The sequence below is a fragment of the Corvus brachyrhynchos genome, unplaced genomic scaffold (assembly GCF_000691975.1).
Source record: "Corvus brachyrhynchos isolate BGI_N302 unplaced genomic scaffold, ASM69197v1 scaffold279, whole genome shotgun sequence".
Classification (NCBI taxonomy): domain Eukaryota; kingdom Metazoa; phylum Chordata; class Aves; order Passeriformes; family Corvidae; genus Corvus; species Corvus brachyrhynchos.
The window spans coordinates 9,747,224-9,766,403 of record NW_008246060.1 but is presented as its reverse complement, the minus strand read 5'-3'; the positions used below and the strand labels follow the sequence as shown (position 1 = coordinate 9,766,403).

At 36.1% G+C, this 19,180-nt stretch overlaps 1 protein-coding gene across 1 annotated transcript in view; it reads right to left on the bottom strand.

The window, feature by feature from the left end:
• Window positions 1–2,215: 2,215 nt before the first annotated feature.
• POLR3A (RNA polymerase III subunit A) overlaps window positions 2,216–19,180 on the bottom strand; it is a 32,531-nt gene continuing 15,566 nt past the window's right edge. Inside the window, exons 19-31 of the mRNA XM_017746259.1 lie at window positions 19,063–19,180; window positions 17,382–17,552; window positions 16,476–16,589; window positions 12,587–12,673; window positions 12,419–12,501; window positions 10,843–11,013; window positions 10,173–10,266; window positions 9,997–10,089; window positions 9,395–9,559; window positions 8,555–8,719; window positions 8,083–8,214; window positions 6,718–6,850; window positions 2,216–3,982 (exon numbers count right to left, since the gene is read on the bottom strand). Of these exons, the coding sequence (XP_017601748.1) occupies window positions 3,834–3,982; window positions 6,718–6,850; window positions 8,083–8,214; window positions 8,555–8,719; window positions 9,395–9,559; window positions 9,997–10,089; window positions 10,173–10,266; window positions 10,843–11,013; window positions 12,419–12,501; window positions 12,587–12,673; window positions 16,476–16,589; window positions 17,382–17,552; window positions 19,063–19,180 (1,675 nt within the window). The 3' untranslated portion in view covers window positions 2,216–3,833. The remainder of the gene's footprint in view (window positions 3,983–6,717; window positions 6,851–8,082; window positions 8,215–8,554; window positions 8,720–9,394; window positions 9,560–9,996; window positions 10,090–10,172; window positions 10,267–10,842; window positions 11,014–12,418; window positions 12,502–12,586; window positions 12,674–16,475; window positions 16,590–17,381; window positions 17,553–19,062) is intronic.

The following is a 19,180-nucleotide window of genomic DNA, read 5'->3' as shown; positions in this document are numbered from 1 at the left end:
ATGGAAAATGCTGCCACAAAAGACATGTCCCCACTCACTGCAGATTGGCTGTTCTATCACTTCCCAGGGGCAACTCACTGCATCCTTTTAGGAGTGACTATAGCCTTTACTTAAGTACTGCTTTTTGCTTGTTGATTTTTTAAGCCAGATAGACAAAATATATGCAAGTGAAAATTTTACTAATTAATGAAAAAGCATATGTGGACTCTGCTTTCTCCTTCTTAAGAAAATAAATTCCCTTAATTTCCTTCCTCATGCACATCATTGTAACAGGTAACTTTCCCTCTTATAGTTACATTTCAGTCCTGATATTGCAAAAAAACCATTTTTAATAGAAAAAAAATAAAGAAGCTACCCAAATACTTCTTTTCTCAAAAGAAAATGCTGCTCTCTAGTGGAAGATGATGATATATGATCTGGTTTCATTAAGAAGGAATGTTCTAAAATTTTCATTTTATCAGTTACAGGAAACTTTGATTCATTTTCACAAGCACTGAAACACCAAAGTAGCAGGGCTGGTTTGTTTTCTGTGAGTCTTTCAGATCAGCCTGAGAGATTCTGGTATTCATTCTTCAAGATAAACTGGCTATGCATTTGTATCAGTACCATAATCACATGCAAATAACCTGCCAAGTACTGATGCATTAAAATATTAACATATCTTATAATTTGGTCCCTTTTAGTTTTTCTGTTCTTAGACAATATAAAAATAATAGGCCAATTTTGCTTATTTTCTTATGTTTTTTCCCAACATATTTAATTACCAACAGACTTTCCTAGGTCTGAATACAAAGCTTAGCCAACCACTTCAAAGATAGATTTATTAGTTACATGCACAGAATAATTCAGGCAAATATGCAAATACTAAGAAAATCTGTATCCTGTTTGCTATGGGTTTCTAAAGACATTTCTGTCTGCAAGCACAGTGATACAAAATTGAGGAATTCCTGTTGCAGTGGTTCCTTCAACTTATACTGAAAGAGTGACAATTGGTCAGAGGTCAAGGAATATTTGTCCTGCAACAGCCAAATTTTTTCCTACTTGCAGTTAACTTATAGAACACAGCATTCATATGCTTTCATTTTCTTTTTTATCTTTAAGCATAGATAATCAAAAATGGAAATAGCCTTCTATACTAAATTTATTCAAGTTATGGACCAAAGCAGCACAATTCTGGATTTACTTCCAACTTTCCATAGTCAAACAGGAAACCTATATAGCATGTGCAGCTGCTTTCTTCTCTCTCTGCAGATAAGAGACGTGTGTGAAGTAGTTTCCTGATAAACACACCAAGAAAGTACTTCATTTTATGAGTTTAAATTTGTTTTAAAACAGATGGAAAAAATGAAGATGAGAAAGCAGCATATGAATATTTGAAAACAAATTGATTTCTTGAAAATTTACACTTAACTAATTTCAATTAGCACATTAATTACAAAATAGAGGAAAATGTGAAAAATAGTGTTTATTTTTAAAAAATTAAACCCAAAATAAGCTAAAGAATTTACTAAAAATGTAAATTTTATTATTCCAAAGTTCCATTTCTTTACTGTTAAAACTAACCCTTAAGAAAAAGCTGCTTACGAGTGAAATCCAACAGCTAATTTGTTTACTGACTGCACAGAAAGCTCAAACAATAATTACTAATTCAGAGTGCTCTTGTAAACAATCTATTTTTGGTTGAAACACTCATGAGGCTCAGAGCATGATCTGAGGACAAGACAGAGTGACTTTAAGCAAGATAGATTTTATATTACTTATTAATTTACATTGTAAATACCTGAGATTTAAGTTTAAATAATTCTCAATTGTCTTACTAACTAAGCAAATAAAGGAAATGGAGGTTATCTCATCCATAAATTAATTATGCAGAAATATAATACACCAATAAATAAACACAAGGTTTCCATATTCTTTACCTCTGCCTCTTTTTATTGTCATATTTAAGACAATGATAAAAGATGTAATTTAATTTTTACTTTTAAAACATACAAGAGAGTGAACCCACCATTTAAATAGCTCATTTCTCTATATTTACAAAACACCAAAACCACACAAAACAAAACAAAAAAAACAAAAACCCCAAACCAACCAAACAAAAAAAACTAACCAAACAAAAAGAAAAACCCAAAACCAAAAAAAAGAGAACAAAAAAACCCCCCAAAAATGGAAGAAAGAAAGATGTGGTTATTTGTTCCAATACAAACTCTACCCATTTGACCTTGGGAAGAATCTTTATTCAGAAAAATGCCAAGCACTATCAGTAGAATTTCCCATGATAAAACAAAGTACTGAACCACAGGAAAGGTTTATGGGCTTTCTCTCCATGAAGCCCCTACTCATGTTAAATTTACAACTTGAAAAAGAAATAGACAAATGAGTAAGTGGCAATCTCACTGAGATCACAAAGAAAACTTTGATTTATTCTGAAATTTCTATTACTAAAACAGAGATAGCAAAATATATGTAGTTTTTAGAGCAGATAATAAATGCACTACATTCTCCATCTTCACCCTGCCAAAATCTAGGCAGATGTAGATCTTAGCATCATTCTGAAAATACAAAATAATTTGAGAATAGCTATGTTGAATTTCACATGAGATCTTGTCTGCATGGAGCATGAATTAAAAAACAGACACAGTGGCACTTTAAGACTTAAACCAGTAGATTTACAGTCTCTGAATGTAGCCTTACACTTTTCTTGGACATAAAGCCAAAATGCAGCACAAATGTGTTCACTTTCAAATGCTAGAATACTCAGCAGTCTGCTTTTACTTCATGAGGGCACAATTTCTGCTTTTTTCTCTACTTCCTTGACCCATGTCATGAGCACACTGAGTATCCAAACACTGCTGACAAAACAAGAAGGTACTTTCCCTCCTTAGCACCACAGTAAATTTAAACATACTACACTGAAATGATTTGAGATCTATATTCATTCTGAAAACTGCTTTAGTGGACTAAATCTAAAAATACTTCCAAATTATTTCACGGCAATGCATAGAAACAGCATCCGCTTCAATTTCTACTTTATATAGTAAAATAAAACTAGGTTGTTCAGATGATCCTGCTCAATTATGAAACTTTCCCTAAACTAAGACTACTGTAAGTTACTGATTCCAGCAGTTAGACAGTTGCTGTCATATGAAAAGCTATCTATAATTTGCAATATTCTTACAACAGTCTTCTCAGAACTTAGTAGCATCCACAATGTGCAGCTTCTTGTAGATATGGTCCCAAAACAAAATCCTGGGGAGGAAAAGAATTTAATGGATAATAACTCAGGATAAAGAAAAACCAATTAAAACCACCAAAAGCAAAGAGCAAGTATTTCAAACACTTTGAACAGCACTCCTGAACTCACTATGAATTAATCACAGACTCAGTTCCAGCTTTCTGAAGTTCCTGCTCTTAACAGCTGTAGACTGACCTCTGCAGCTCCTGTTGAAAGGACATTTCCAAAAGTGCTCTGGGCAAGCTCACAGAACTCTCTTGCAATTTTTTTTTAGTAAAAAAAATCTGAATACACATGTAATAAATACTGAGTTAATAACAGCTTCCACCCATTAACAGTAATAGAAAAAGCAAACACTATCACATGAAAATGTTTCAGGTGAAATCTACTTCAAATTTATTTCCACGCTTTGTTGCTCTCTTTCCTTTCAGGGTGTGTACTAAAAACAGGTGGTGAACAACTGGGCAATTCTTTTCATAGTATTTAACTTACCAATTCACTGCTATTGAGACACATAGAACTGATAATACACTTTTCTTAATTTAAATTATGTTTGCTTACTATTTCTTGGTTTACTATCTTGTTTTATGTCCAAGTGCTACGTAACAATGGGAATGTGAAATTCATTATGATCAAATATCAGAGGCCGCCTGGGAGGGGTTGATTCTTTGTCCGCTTTGTGTAACAGTTTAAAGAGTCCTGTTCCAATATTCATTGGAATTCCCATGATGATGCACTCAGAAACACCTAGGAAAAAGCCAAACAAACACAGTGAACATTTGAACAGTAAGGATTTACAAAACTATTTTCATTTGCCCATTCCGTTATGTGTTGCCTACAAAATCTTGAACTTCACAGGTAAGGACCGAGGCCCCTTCACTTGACAAAGTTAAATGTCATGGTCATCAGACCAGTATGTTACTTAAACAGCATTAAATTCTACAGGAAAACCTCAACCTAACCTAGACATCTCCAGTAATGAAAGCCCTTCAGAAGGTTTCCTTTTGGAGAAGACATATTCCATGCAGTGCCTGTAGCAGAAGATGCAAGGCAAACTTACTTCATGTTAATTCTCTGACTCAGTGCTAAGGCTTCAGTCAAATCTGGCAGGGTTCCTTTGAAACCTCCCCAAGTTCCCAGTGAGAAAGGCACAGAAGTACTTGAGCTTTAACACTTCTGGCATTTTCACCACTCAAAAAGTGCTCATTTTGAACTGAAGATTGAGTCTATCCCAATGATTTTTGATGGTTGTAACATTTTCATCGCAATGTGCTGACACATTTATATTCCAGATCTACCAATGTGCACAACTTTTCCAAAGAACGTTCCACACTCAAAGCAAGCTCTCAGATATCAGTGTTTCTCTCTCAGCATACTGTTATGATCCAAATGACATTTCTGCATGTTCTCATGTCCTAGATAGTCCTTCACATAAATGTTTAAGAAGGTAACAATAAATAGCTGTACCTTTGAATGCACAAAGGGTGAAATACATTTACTCAAAATTCTGGCAAGGCATGATTTGTAATTTGAATGTATAGGAATGAAGAGTCTGTATTTTTGCTCTTAGACCAGTGCTGCATTTCTACATTATTTGCCAATAATATGCTCTTAAAAATCTTGTGCAAAAGATAACTTTCAAGAGGTACTGTAGATTTAGGCCCCTACAGCACGCACGTTACAACAGATAAAGGAAATACCTTTTTTACATCTAGCAAAAAAACCTTCCCTGCTTTTGCACAATAATCTTTCAACCTGAGTCTACCACTGAATCATGAAAACTGAATTTAGATTTTGTACATCCCTATTCACTTGCAATACTTCCACATACACAACAAGAAGCCTTCCTCCCCACCTCCTTTTTGCCTCACGGACCAAGTAGTAAGTCAGGCAGCTGCACAGAAATTTTTCACACAAAAAAGCCAGTATCATCTCTTCAGTTTTGGTAAGCAGACAACAATTGCTGTTTTCTCCTGCATTTCCTTATTCAAACTAAAATATTATATAGGAGGCGACATCAAAACACCTTTGCTTTTCACATTATTCAAAACAGGATTTTACCAGCTCAGAGGGGACTTAAAGAACACATTTTCTTTTCCTTAATGTCTAGGACTGAATCATTCCCAGAAAGGATCTTTGCTTTAATCATGGGCAAATTATTAAAAAATATAAAAAAAAAAAAAAAAAAGGAAATGAAATCCCACTCGTGGAATGCTGGAGAGCCAGAAGTGGCAGAGTTCTCAAAATACAAGCTAGTAATACACAGATTCCAGTGATTCAGAAAATACTGTGCACAAAGCACTGTTTGAAACTGGCTACACTAAGACTACCTAGACATACACAAAACCCAGTAAATTTTAACATAACACATGCATATTTCTGTATTTCATTAGCACCCAGAAACTTCCAATGAGCAATTCCAGCTCCAGGAGGGTAGGTATTGCATACACAGATCTTGAAAAGGGTGAAACCTGCTTGACTTCTTTTCTCTGTTTAACCTATTAGACAGACTTTTTAACAATTCAGTCCCAAAATGCATATAGCTTAAAGGAGAAGAAAATCTGATTGAGGGCTAATGGGGGCAAAGGCATTAAAAAAACCCAACTAATTCCAAATATTAGAGCACATGGCAAAAATACAAAATAAAGAGACAAACAGAATACCAGAACTCTTTTAAATGAATATTCTGTTTGCTGAATGTATGTGGGCATGCATACACTTGTGGATATGTAGCCATATATTTTCAAAATTTACAGATTCATTCATGAATTCAGTAAGATGATTCAGTGGATGCTAATGAACTTAAATTTAAAACTGAAGAACAGATACCTTTAAAAAGAAATTTCTGACAACAGAAACTGTTCTGTTAAATGATAAACAAGACTTCTAATTAAAAAAACAAAGACCCATAATTTTCATCTATTTAGATTAGAACTAAATGAAGAAGTCAAGAACCTAGCCTTTCTGCTTATTTCTAGGTATCAGTGCCAAATCACCTAAGCAATCGGTAACAGTGTAATCTTCAGCTAGGCTGAGATGTACCTGTCTTCCTACTTCTTAGCAGGAATGAAAATGAAACCTAAATACTGAGTGAGGTACTAAATTTATTCATCAGCTCTAGGTGTTGAAGATACACAAACATTTCACAATAGAAAAAAACAGAACTAGTTATAGTGGGACAAATTTCCTAGTATTTCACTGAGATCTAGCATGAGAAGTAAAACCAAATTACCCAAAGTGTACTTTAAGAAACATCCAGCAAATATCCAACTGACTTGAAGATCTCAGTCAGAGATTAGAAGTAGAGAAACATACACCAAACTTCTAGGACCGAGGGGGTCCTAGAAGATGGATGAGGCTCAGACCTGAAGTTTTTGACATACCACCAGAACAGGAAGCTTAACAAAGCAAAACTCCAATGCTTTGAAGAAGTTTACAGATGTTGGGTAAGGACCACAAACTGCAGACTTTGCAATACCTACCACAAACAGAATCCTTCTGCCCAAAGTAAGCAGCATCAAAGAGATGGTCAGCAGTCTTCTCAAAAGAAGCCAGCATCAACACACTTTCCTTCATTTTTGCCAGTCCAAACCTGGTAATGCCTAGCACTTCACCCTTGATTGATGGAAAAACCCAAAGAGTAAGCCCAAGTAAATAAATATACTATCTATAATAGAGAATTGTCATAAGACATTGCTTTACAGTTGAACATCCTGAAGGTTAATAGTTTGATAGTAATCAATATTTATAGAAAACAAAAATCATTCTTCATATACAACATAAGCTGCTACAAACAGTTAATAGATCATTTTTTTAAGCAAGAGTATTGAAAAGATTGAAAGAAACATGGCCATGAGAAAACCCCCCACAATTATAAACTGGCTTCTGAGCTACAAACTTCAGTGGGGTCTGAGAGCAATATGCTGAATCTACTGCCTATTATCTACAGATAAATCTGACCTCAGCTGCCAGGAGTTGACAGAAGATGCTAAATCTTCATTTTTTCATTCTCCAGAAAAAAAGGTAATTAGCTTTTTAAACTAACTTATTTCTGCCTATGTTTGTTAGAAAAGTCCTGATTATAACAGATTGCACAAAGAAGCCTAAGTCACAAGTACAGGGAAAAGAATGCATGGTAGGAGCCCACCAAGTTTAAAACATGGCACTCTGATGCCCTTTTCTACTGTTGTGCTGCAGCTCCACAGGGTCAGCCCTGGGGACTGCTGCAGCTCAATACAACAAAGCTCTGCAGTTTTGGAACAAATCAGAACTTCATCCATTTCACCCAAATTAAACCCTTGCACTCTGGCAGGCAAATTGGAAAATCTTACTTCACTAAGCGTACTCAACTCTAAAAACCACATTGGATGTGAAAGAAAGAAAATAATCAATAAAGAGCAGATATGATTTTGCACTAACACGTTCTGTAAGACTGTTCACATCAGCTGATTCTATGTGTAGTGTCTGTATCCTTTGACTCTCACATATGGTGCAGCTGTTATGAACCACACCCCGTGGGGTTTTCTGCACAGCAAGCCTTAAACTGCATGCATGGCTACCCAAACAGCTGATTTTCACACCATCATTTTCAGGATTCCTATTTTCAATATGAAATTATTGTTCCCTTCTCATTTTATCCATTTGTTTTCAGTCAAAATAGATCCCTCCTCCCCCAAGAACCGGGGTAATTAAGCATTTTGTGTAAAATACAAGTAACAGTATTAGGTCAGTACAACTTTGAATTCTTTAAGCCTAGAATGAATTTCCATCTCCCTAGCTCCCTAGCTGGTAAAATTAATTTGTATAAACAGGCCAATAGTAACATTTAGATAAGACATAGTACAAACCTTGTAAGTCATTAGATCAGACAATAACATAACATGTCTCCTGTCAATGCTCATGCCATGGTTCACCATCGTATACTGAATCTCATTGATAATGGTCGTCCGAGCAGCTTCAATTCCCAGAGTTTTCTCTACCTACACAAGATATTGTTACGTGATTGTTATGTGTTAGATGAAAGAAGAACCAATTGCTTGGAGCAAGTATACTCCTGGTATAAATACCATCTGATAGCATATTGATATTCCATTTCTATGACTACCCTTTTAAACTTCTCCATTTGAAAAATATTTATAGAAACAGCTTCTTTGAAGTGAACAGTGCCGCCAGTGGAATTATTCTCTTGTGTTAATGCATTCTGACACCTATTAGTGAAATCAGGCTTGATTCCATATCAACTCCTGCATCTGAGCACAAACAAGCACTTGTAATAAAGATGTTATGGGGAAAACCCCACAGCACCCATTTAGACATTACCTCGTAAGTGTTGTTAGAGGATGTTTTTGTTCCTTTCACTCCATGAGTAGCCATAACAGCTCGCAGATTATCACCTTCAACCAGAAGTTTGTATTTTTCCTTTCCACTTTGTTCGTCAACATGAATGACAGCTCGGGAAACCTCTGGTATGCCTTGCACTACAACCTTCATAAAACAAAAAAACCCTGGTAACTTTGATGTATACAGTAACACAGTATAAAAGGGTAACACTTACAGCATTCAAACCTACTGAGAAGGTCTAGTAAGTGGAGTAAAGGCTCACTCAAAACACATATGAATAAGATTTCTTATTCTTAAATACACAAACTGACACTGACACTGTACTATAAACCTTGCTCACTATCTACATTTTATATTTTATGTCAGATATTCTCATACTCAGGTTTGGGTGTCTGAATAGCAGCAGACCCATACAAATAAAAGGGCAAGCTGCTAACAATAAAGGTTCATTTATCCCTATTTTTAGAATCCAGAGTAGACAGTCTCCTCACAGAAAGCTGAAAAAATGCCAGATACTGTCATGTGGTTCAATTCTAGATGCAGCTGGAAACAGATGCAACTATTTAATAAAACTGCTGCACTTGGAAAGCTTCAGTAAACTGTGAGGGAAATATCAAAGCTTCCATTTTATTTACAAATACTAGTAAAGGATGGCTTAGTTTCAACAGCAAGGCAGTACCACCGCAATCTAAGAGTTACTGACCTAGCCTATCTTCACTGTCAATACCGACAAGAATTATTTTGTCTTGCCACCATGGAACCCCGAATTATTACTACTGATTACCTCCCACAAAAGCATGAGAAAGCCTTTGCTTTTACCTTTGGCAGTTCTTCCTTGAGGGACTGCAATACATAATACATGGAACTCTTGCTATTTTCACGAGGGGTCACACATACAACTGCTTCTCCATGGACAGCAACATCCCCAGGCTTCACTCTGAGCTTAGAGATGCAAATTGAGTAGCGCACAGTCTCTGCATTCACCTGTGGCAAAAGTCAGCCAGCAAACACCAGGGTTATCTCTCAGCATATATCAACATGCTCAAATAAGTAGAAAAGTCTTTCAACAGATTATAAAAAGGAAGAACGTAGGAAAAAAATCCCCAAATATTCTCTTCTAAATTAGTCTTACAAATTGCATGAAATACTACCTTATACTGAGGGTACCAGCCCATACATTAATCAATGGACAGAAACTGCATCCCTGGGTGTAGCAAGACACAAATGCATGTTCTCTCATTTCCAAATAAAGGGGAAATTACCCACTTTGCAAGGGAAAAAAAAGATGTAATGTAGCCACACAACATCCATTACTCACTTCCTTTTTTTTTAACTTCCACTGGTGTGATTTCTGACACAGCATTAAAAGACCCTTTGGGACGTATCCAAGGTGTATTCTGCATAAGAACTGAACAACTCACCTCTAATCTCAGTAGTCTAATGCGCTCTAAAGACAGCTTCACTAGGATGAAGCAGTCATCTGGAAGAAACACTTCTTCAATATATTCAGAAATCTTTAAACAATAAGAACAAAAGTTAGCATGCAAAAATGGCTAAAATGCCATTAAAGCATTAGCAAGAATACACTTTTTCTTACCTCTCCTAACAAAGTTTTTTCAATTCTTCCTTTAACCAGACGGGCAAAATCAGGATCATCATCTTTGTCCAACTGTGCTGTTATGGTAGGGGTGCTAAAAGAATAAACACACACACACACAAAAAAAAAACCAGCTAGGAAATTGCTCAGAGTATAGATGGCAACTTGAATTACAGCTTCCTTATGGAATTTATCTCTTATCTAGAGCAGTATTTAGTAAGATAAAGAGATCTTCAGGTTCCTCAGGTGTATTTAAGAAAAATTACTCTTCATGTACTTCAGGCTGGCAAAAACAAGCGAACACTCAAGTACTAGTGACTGTTTTCATGGTATATGTTATCCTAGTATTTAAGCATGGCTTCATGCATACCTACAAATAGGTATGCTTCAAGTACTGCTAAACACCAGAGCACTTCACAATAAATGAGACATCTAAGGAAATACTATACTGAACAAATAATCCTTTCCTTTATTTGATTTTCTCTCTGGGCTTAAGTATCACTTACAGTTGTGCAGACATTAGATTTTTCTTGTTTGGGTATTTGCATTGAATGATGTCTAGTATATTGCTGAGGACAGGAAAATGCTATCATGTATTGCAAGTTTATCCATCAGGTTTCACGTGGGCAAAGGAAATAAAATGCCAAACAAATCAAAACAATGTCAGTACCTAATAGCCTTTGAAGCATTAATGATTTCTTTGATCCTTGGCACACCCAAAGTGATGTTCATTGAAGCAACACCAGCAAAATGGAAAGTCTTCAGAGTCATCTGTGTGCCAGGCTCACCAATACTCTGTGCACAAAGAGCTCCTACTGCAGAACCAGGCTCCATCTGCGCCCTGATAAAAAAATATAGAAAGAGATATCAAACTGAATAAGGTAAAAGATCCTAAGCAAACAGCAAGAGAAACTATTCTGGTAGATATACGAGAAGTTTATTAATATATTATTATAGTAAACAAACAAGAGAGAGGCTGAAAGGTCACCAATACTTTAAGACTGATTTCATGCAAAGCAAGAAGATGCCCGTCATATAAGCATTCCACAGGTGCAGTATAACTTCCATAACAGATAACAAAATGCTTGTCCTCTTCCTCCTAAGCATCAAGCAGTAGATCCAGGATTCTCCCTTCAGGGAAATCCCATATGCTAACATTTACTTATTACATGGAAAAATGATAATTAACATTTAAAAACACTTAAGACAAATGTAAACAAGTACTTCTAATAAGGGAAAGCAAAAAACTGGTAACTGTTTTAAAATAGTTAAGAACTTAACATATACATGAATTTTCTAGAAGAATAAAACATTAGGAAACAATCGATGCAGATAGGCCACAAAGGAGAGAACACCCATGGCTGCAGGTGGATGTCCAAATCCAAGGAGTCTAAATAAATGAAATAAATCTCAATGGATAAAGAGATTAAAACATCCACACTAGCACTATCTTGGTAGAAACTAAGAACAACAAACAAAAGGATCCTATGTGTGCGTAACAGATCAAAGAACATTTTAGAACAAAGTGTGATATAACTCCTCAGACTGTGTAGATCAAGAATAGCTATCAAGATACACATGAATTTGCAACTCATCTATTTACAGTTTGTTCTGCATGGACTTATTGAAGGTTTTCAAAAGCCTCCTGCAAGAGGGGGAGGAAGAAAACGTCTGGCAGTGGGTGTAAAAATGTTAAGTGTTTAAACAATATCCTCCCTTACTCTGAATCCTATCACTTTTAGCTTTTACCAGAATCTGCTGCCAAAACAGAGTCTGTGGATTTAAGTAGTGAGTAGCAAAAGCCTAAAACGGTGCCTCTTGGTATGATTACTATTATTTCAGAAGGAATGTGCTTAAACACAAGCAGATAACTCTGCATATTCAAGAAACATAAAATGAAACATAAAGCATTTTTTCTACAATGTAAAAGGATACCAAACAAAGTCTGTTTATGAAAGAATCTGATTTTGACTCAAGACAAATGTAAAAACCCCACCTGTCAGACCTCTAGAACTTTTAGTACAAGACTCATTTCTGCTTTAACAAGCCCACCTGTAGACAGGGATGCTTTTTTTTTTTATGGCATCCTACCTTTGTCTTGCAATGTTTATGTCATTGGAGCAATTGTTTCTAATTCCTTGTACTACATTCCCAACAGAACCAACAGTCATACAGTAAAAACAGCAAAATACACCCCTATGTTACCAACAAAACAGCATTGAGAACACAGCAGGGTAAACACTCACCTCATGTATTTGTCTCTACAAGTCTCTAGAAATTTCTCTAATTGTGTTGGAGTAATCCTGTCCAACTGATATAAAACTCTTGGCTGAAAAGAGAAAGGAATAGTTGGAAAAGCAACAACTTAAGAAGATTGTAAAGAACTACATCATTACCCCATTGAAACTATTTACCTCTGTTGTGCCATTGTCATTAATTCCATACTTGTCCCTAGTTTTTTTTATCTTCTCAGAAACACCTTTGATGAATTTTTTAATTTCCTGAAATCACATTAAAGCCACAGTAAGCAAAGACATGGTCTCCATATTGAAGTCTTCAACACTAAGTTACTTACTTAAAGCTCCAAATATTTACAATAAATTAATAATGCACAATATGGAGAGAAGAACATCAAAATTTAGACAAACACATACACTTGAGTTTAGCAAACCAGATCCACTCTCGTGTAGTCACAAATCAGTAGCAGTACATGAGGAATATTGTCCATGCTGAATAAGAGCATCCTTCCTGAGCACACACTGACAGGTGAAGATACCCAGCTTGGGTTGATCCTACCTTCCTACCCACCACTTACTGAAACTGACTTAAAAACTCAAAAACCCCACAACTCAAAATCCTTATTTTTTGATGATACTGACACGAACACATTCTCACTCATTTCTCAGTATTCAAAATAGTCAAAATGGAAGACTGGCAAGAGAGAAAGTATATAAAGTGTATCTGCTGTATAGACTTCAGATGCACTTTATTTGTGAGAAAAAAACCTCAAAACTATTATACACATGTCAGTGTCTACCTAATATAATTCAAATAACTTCTCTATGCTGTGGAGAGGTCTTGCAGATAATTGCATTTAACATACCATAGTACATAAACCTTTCACTCTCTTATCAGGCTTACCCAAAAGAAGTTCTCATAGTCTTTACTGGAACATAAACTGAAACAATACTGTTAAAAAAATATCCAACATGTGTTCTATAAAAGATCATTTGGTCATAACACTTTGGATATAGACATGTACACTAGAAGTTATGAAATATGAGGTCCATGCTTAAACTCTTCCACAGATGTGGACTCAGTGCAAGTCATTGTTATAACACAGGGTTATCAAAACCAAAATACAAACAAAAAGCAAGAGGAAATCCTTTCCATTTATTTCAACAATGATTTAGCAAAGCTCCACAGAGAAGCAGTTTGATTTTTTTAGAGTCCTTTTAAACCCCTTCTACCCCATTAGTCCTACCTGACAGACTGAGTGATGGTTACACGATATCACCTCTTCTGCACTAGGTACTGGACTCCTTGCAACCACCACAGCAGCCGAGCACTGACAATTACTTGCAAAATTGAGTAAGTATCTGACTGGCTTTTTTTTTTTTTAACTGAGTTCATAGAATCATTATGAAAGCACTTCTATTACAACCTAACAGAATTCTCAGGCTCTCAAAATAACAGCATTCTTACTGGTATTCAAGGTGTTTCCAGAGAGTACATTACTTTCTGTGAATACCAGAAGCAAGTTCAAATGGAAGCACAGACAACAGAAGTGCTACTGAAATGGATGCTTCAAAGTTGCTTCTTCACTTGGATGACAGGATGCATTCTTACATTTTTGCCCCTTTTTTTTTGCCCTGCAGTAAGTAGCATTATTGACAAATAACATATCTGGACATTTTAAAGGCTTTTGACCCCAAAATAATTGCATAAAATTGATAATGTGGTTTATTTCCTAAAATAAGTGTTTAAGCAATAATATGGTATTAGAGAAGTTAATGTTTTTTACTACAGGTACATAAAAAAGGAACACTGCAGGACTTGCAGAAGACTTTTCCCCTTTGACAGTGCCTGAGTTCCAAAGTACTTTAAAAAAATCCAAACAACTCCAACACAATAAATCAATTATTATACATAATTCTGAATAAGGTACTCAAATGATACATTATTTCCATACACCAGAGTCAGAAAAGGTGAAAGATAAAAGATAAATCTCTGAAGACTTATTTTTCATTGTCAAATTTTTACTCATGCAGAAGACCTAAAAGAGGGAATTACTTATTCTTCTCAACTTTCAAGTATCTGTTGGCAGTTTATCCAAACTATGCATTAATTCATGCTACAAATGGAATGAAAATGTAGCTCACTCTTTGCTGAGTCTCTCTCTCTCAGGACTTAAAATCTTTAGTACAACACTCTACTCTATAAGCACAGCTATGTAACTTCCAGAGTGGACTCAAAAAAACATTGATTTTTTTCACACCTTCTAAATCCATAGTCTTATTTTGGACCAGATTAACAAAAGGGCACCAAATGGGTTCAGTAAGGTCTGTCTCATATGGGCCTTGTCAGCTCCTACAGAGCTGCTGTTTAGTCAAGGGCAGTTCAGGGTATAGGCCATGCTCACCCAGGGCTTGCCCCAGCACCCAAGTGAGTGGGATCATTTATACACCTGAAGCACTGCTCCCATTGCAATCCTTGCAGTGAAGAAGCCACTGAAATGCACAGTGGCACACACAATGTCACGAGATTCAGCCAAAATCTGCTCCAGTTCCAGCAGACCCAGTAGGTCAATTCTGCATATGGCAGCACTGACAGGTTGTGTGCTGAGCTTTTTCTGTGTTTGCACCACATGCCAAAACTCCTAATGTCTCAAAAAACCCCACATAAAAATTACTGGCTTTTTTTTAAACTGTGAGGGTTTTTAAGGACTTCCCCCATTTACAACCAGAAGAAAAATAAATTTCCCTTCACCTGTACCTTAATATACTCAAATATGTTAAAACATTTACACAATTGAAACTCTGCCAGCCAACAATCTGCTTTTTCATCAGCTGGATTCCGTCCAGCGAGGGCAGAGTGCAGGAAGAATGAATGCTGCCTGTTTGGAAGAGACTATTTAGACACACTCTGTTCCAGACTAGAGTGGGTAAGCTCATTACAGGAACCTCCTGCTAAAATAACAGCACTAAGAAGCATCTCTGTTCTGGAATGGAAAAGTGGAGGAATGGATAGGAAAACACCAGAAAAACATGCTAATATCCCTAGAGACTGAAAGAATGAATTTGAGAAAGAAGAGTCAAGCACTGAAAGAAAGCTTCCTCAAAATCCTTGAATTTAGTAATGGGTATTAATTAATGTGTCACCGTTTCCACATTAAAAAAGTTAAATAATTGTGATGAACACCTATGTCATAGTTTAACAAGCAGTAATGTATATATGCTAACCAATTACTTTAGCACTATACACACATCTTTAGCTAAAAAGCACTAACTAACATTAATGCTCACGCAGTGCACACACATGCTACAATTACCTCATTATATTTTTCATAACCTGTCTCAGTTAATGTCTTCAAGGATGAACAGAAAAAAAAAGGAAAGAAGAAAACGTAACTATCTAAAACTTAAAAATCTTAAGTCAAGCTAATTATCACTAAGGTGATGTAGCCATATCTGTGCTTCTGAAATTAGTAACCATTATTTAGATTTTCATGATATGATTTAAAAGATGTATACTTCAAATAACAACTTTATCCCCAAACCCTGATATTAAACTATTTCATTTCTTTTCCTTCAGACTTGCAGTTAAGATTTAGAGCATATTTCAAATATGGATATAGCTATTTTTTCAACTCCACTCTATGAATGGAAGTGCAATTCAGGTTTACCTTGTTCTCTGAAACACTCTGATCTATTAAAAGGTCATTAAATTCATCTATAGGTCATTAAATTCATCTTGTTCTCATCACTGCCAGTAATCAGAATCAGAAGGTTCATCAAGGTAACAGCTTTATATGAAGGCAAGGTTAATTCTACAGGCAGGTTAATTCCACAGTTTTGACCAGTGATTCTCAAGGAAGTCTTGAGAATGGCTGCTCTCATAAACATTAAAATTGCCCAATGCTCTTTCAAACAAATTGAATTTTATAACTCAAAGTGAAAGCAATCACATGAACCTTCACTCATCCTTAAAAGATGTGTAAGTAGTCTCCAGACAGGCTGAAGTCCTGTTCTTCATTTATAAGGAAAAGTTAACCACAGTGTGATAAGGAAGTGAGATAATTACCTGCAGAAAACTGTCTTGGCAGCAAAGAAATTCATTCTTCTTCATGATGGACTCGGATGTTAACACCAATTCATTTTTGCTAAGGGCTGGTTCACTTCTGCATGGATAGACAGCCTTAACAGGAAAAAACATGACTTCTTCACAGACAGCACATGCACAAAAACTCCATTGCAAAGACACAGAATACAGACATGTAGAACTGATTAACAGCATTCTTTAGTTTTGGTTGTGTAGTTTGTTTAATGGGGTTTTCTGTTGGGTTGGTTTTGGTTTACTATATCAGACTACTGTGAAAAGAAGGGCCACATCCACTTCTACTTATTTCTGCAAACCTGAAGGTATACACCCAGACATTTCTAGTTCTATCCATTTATTACACTCACATTACAGAAAGCTGAACAGTTATTTCAGCAAAAGGCTTTTCTCTGAGGGAAGGGGGCCATGATACACCAACCAACCAACCACAAAACCAAAACTAAACAATACAGGTCTTCAAACATCAAAGTATTATTGAACAACCATCAGCCAAGTTCAACTCAAAGAACATCCATGTCTTGATTTAATAGAGAATTATTTTGTGCAATGTACCGAACTGGTACCCAAATAAGCCAGTAGTAATTTATCTAGTGAGTTGGATATTAGGCCCTAAAACTATGTTCAAGCACAGAAAGAACTTTTCACAGCTTACACACAGTTTGGTCTCTGTACACAAATTGGTCTGTTCCACTGCAAAAAATATCTGTTACTCTTAGAACACACATGCTGAAACACTGACCAGGACCATTCAAAAAAGGCAATTTGAAAATAAATACTTCAAGTGAAACAATTTCCCCCATCATTTACTACTTTCTCCTACATGCTTAATAGTATTTTCACATTTCCAAAAAGGATTTCAGCAATCCTTACCCTGATATTGTCTAGAACTCGCTTGAATTCCAGTGGTTCATCCTTCCCTTCCATAGCTGCAGGATCCAAGCCATCTCCTCCATAAATAAACTGTATAATGTCACCTGTAGAACTTCTGACTGTTAAATCATACTGTGAGCAAAGATCTTCAAGGGATTTTACCAGACGTCTCTGAAGGGAAAAAAACAAAAGTACAAGGAAAGTAAAACGGATCTTTTTAAAAACAGCTGTTGATTTGCATTACAAGAAGTACAGAAACTGGACTCTGGAAATAAATCTGACACAGTGATGAGCAGGCATGAAAACCTATTTAAAATCATACATTACCCCTAAGGCTTTACTGTAGATTTCACAGAACGTAAAAGTCAACAAAATTTTAAGCAACAACACAATACTCCACATTTAGAATTCCATGAAAGCTAATGACCTAAATAGCTGCAAGAACCTACTGTAGTTTGAGGGATTTATGTGGGTTTTTTGGGACATAATACTCATATTCTTCCAAGCAGGTTTATTCCTCAAGGGATACAATACTTCTTGTGTATGGAAGCAGAACCACTCAACGATTGTTTTCACTGACAAAAACCATAAAGGTCATCTGCCAAAGCCATTTTTCAGTCTGGGTTATCTGCTTTTCTTACATTAACTCCTTATATTGGGAAATCCCTTAACTACCATCTTTCTTTGCATCCCAAAAAGAAAGCATGCTATGAAACATTTTAGGCGAAAAACATTTTTACTTGAAAGATGGACTTCATTGTTCCACAAAAGCAAATTAGATCACCTAAACTAGCTTATAAATTGGTATTGTTTTCTCACTGGCAAGAAAAAAAGGTAAGATAAGACAAATGCTAGGATTTTTTTTTTTTTAATTCCAAAGTCCAAGAGTTACATTTCATTCATATAGGAAGAAAGTTGAAGATGAAAAATATTTTGCAGGTTGCTTATTGTATTTATATACATTTGTAAATACTTGCACACATGCCAAGATTATTCCATTAGTTTTGGAGACAAATGGTTCAATTAATCACCCACTCCAAAAGGAGGGTTTGTTCTGTCTTTGTACAGTTACTTGTGTATCTTGGAATGTGTTCCCAGCCCCAAATTATCTTGGCTTTTCCACTGCCTGTTACACTGGGAGGAGGGCTATACTTTGAACAGTACTTAAAAGTTAGAACGGAAGTCTTAAGACTGCACATAATAGCAAGAAGCTTTGTTGGAGGGACATTTCTTTGCACAGGAGGTACAGCCAAAGACACTAAAATCTTACAGAACCAGTCTAAGTCTATATGGCCAAGGTGCCTCTTACCTAGAGAGACCAGACACTGAAAGGGAGCTGTAGCTGCATTTCTGTCATCACTCACATCACTTTTGCAAACACGCTACACAGAAGGTAGTCCTCAACAACTGCACAGAACAAGGACTTTTACAACCCATATTCGAGAGGAAACAGCTTAATACAAGCATGTTACCGTATCAGTGGCTGAGGTCTCATTTGCAAACTCCACACCTCCTGGAGATCAGACCAAGCCATGCATTTTACAGTATAAATTACTCTGTTACATTGAAAACACACACACACACAGTGTTTGCACTTCCCCCTGATCCGTCACCTCAGCATACACATGAGAAATATCCACATTTTTCAAGATTGATGAACCCTCGCTCTGCTGACAGTTACCTGCATATATCCAGTTTCAGCTGTTTTTACAGCTGTATCAACCAAACCTTCCCGACCAGCCATTGTATGGAAAAAAAATTCAGTGGGAGTCAACCCAGAATAGAAGCTGTTAGCAACA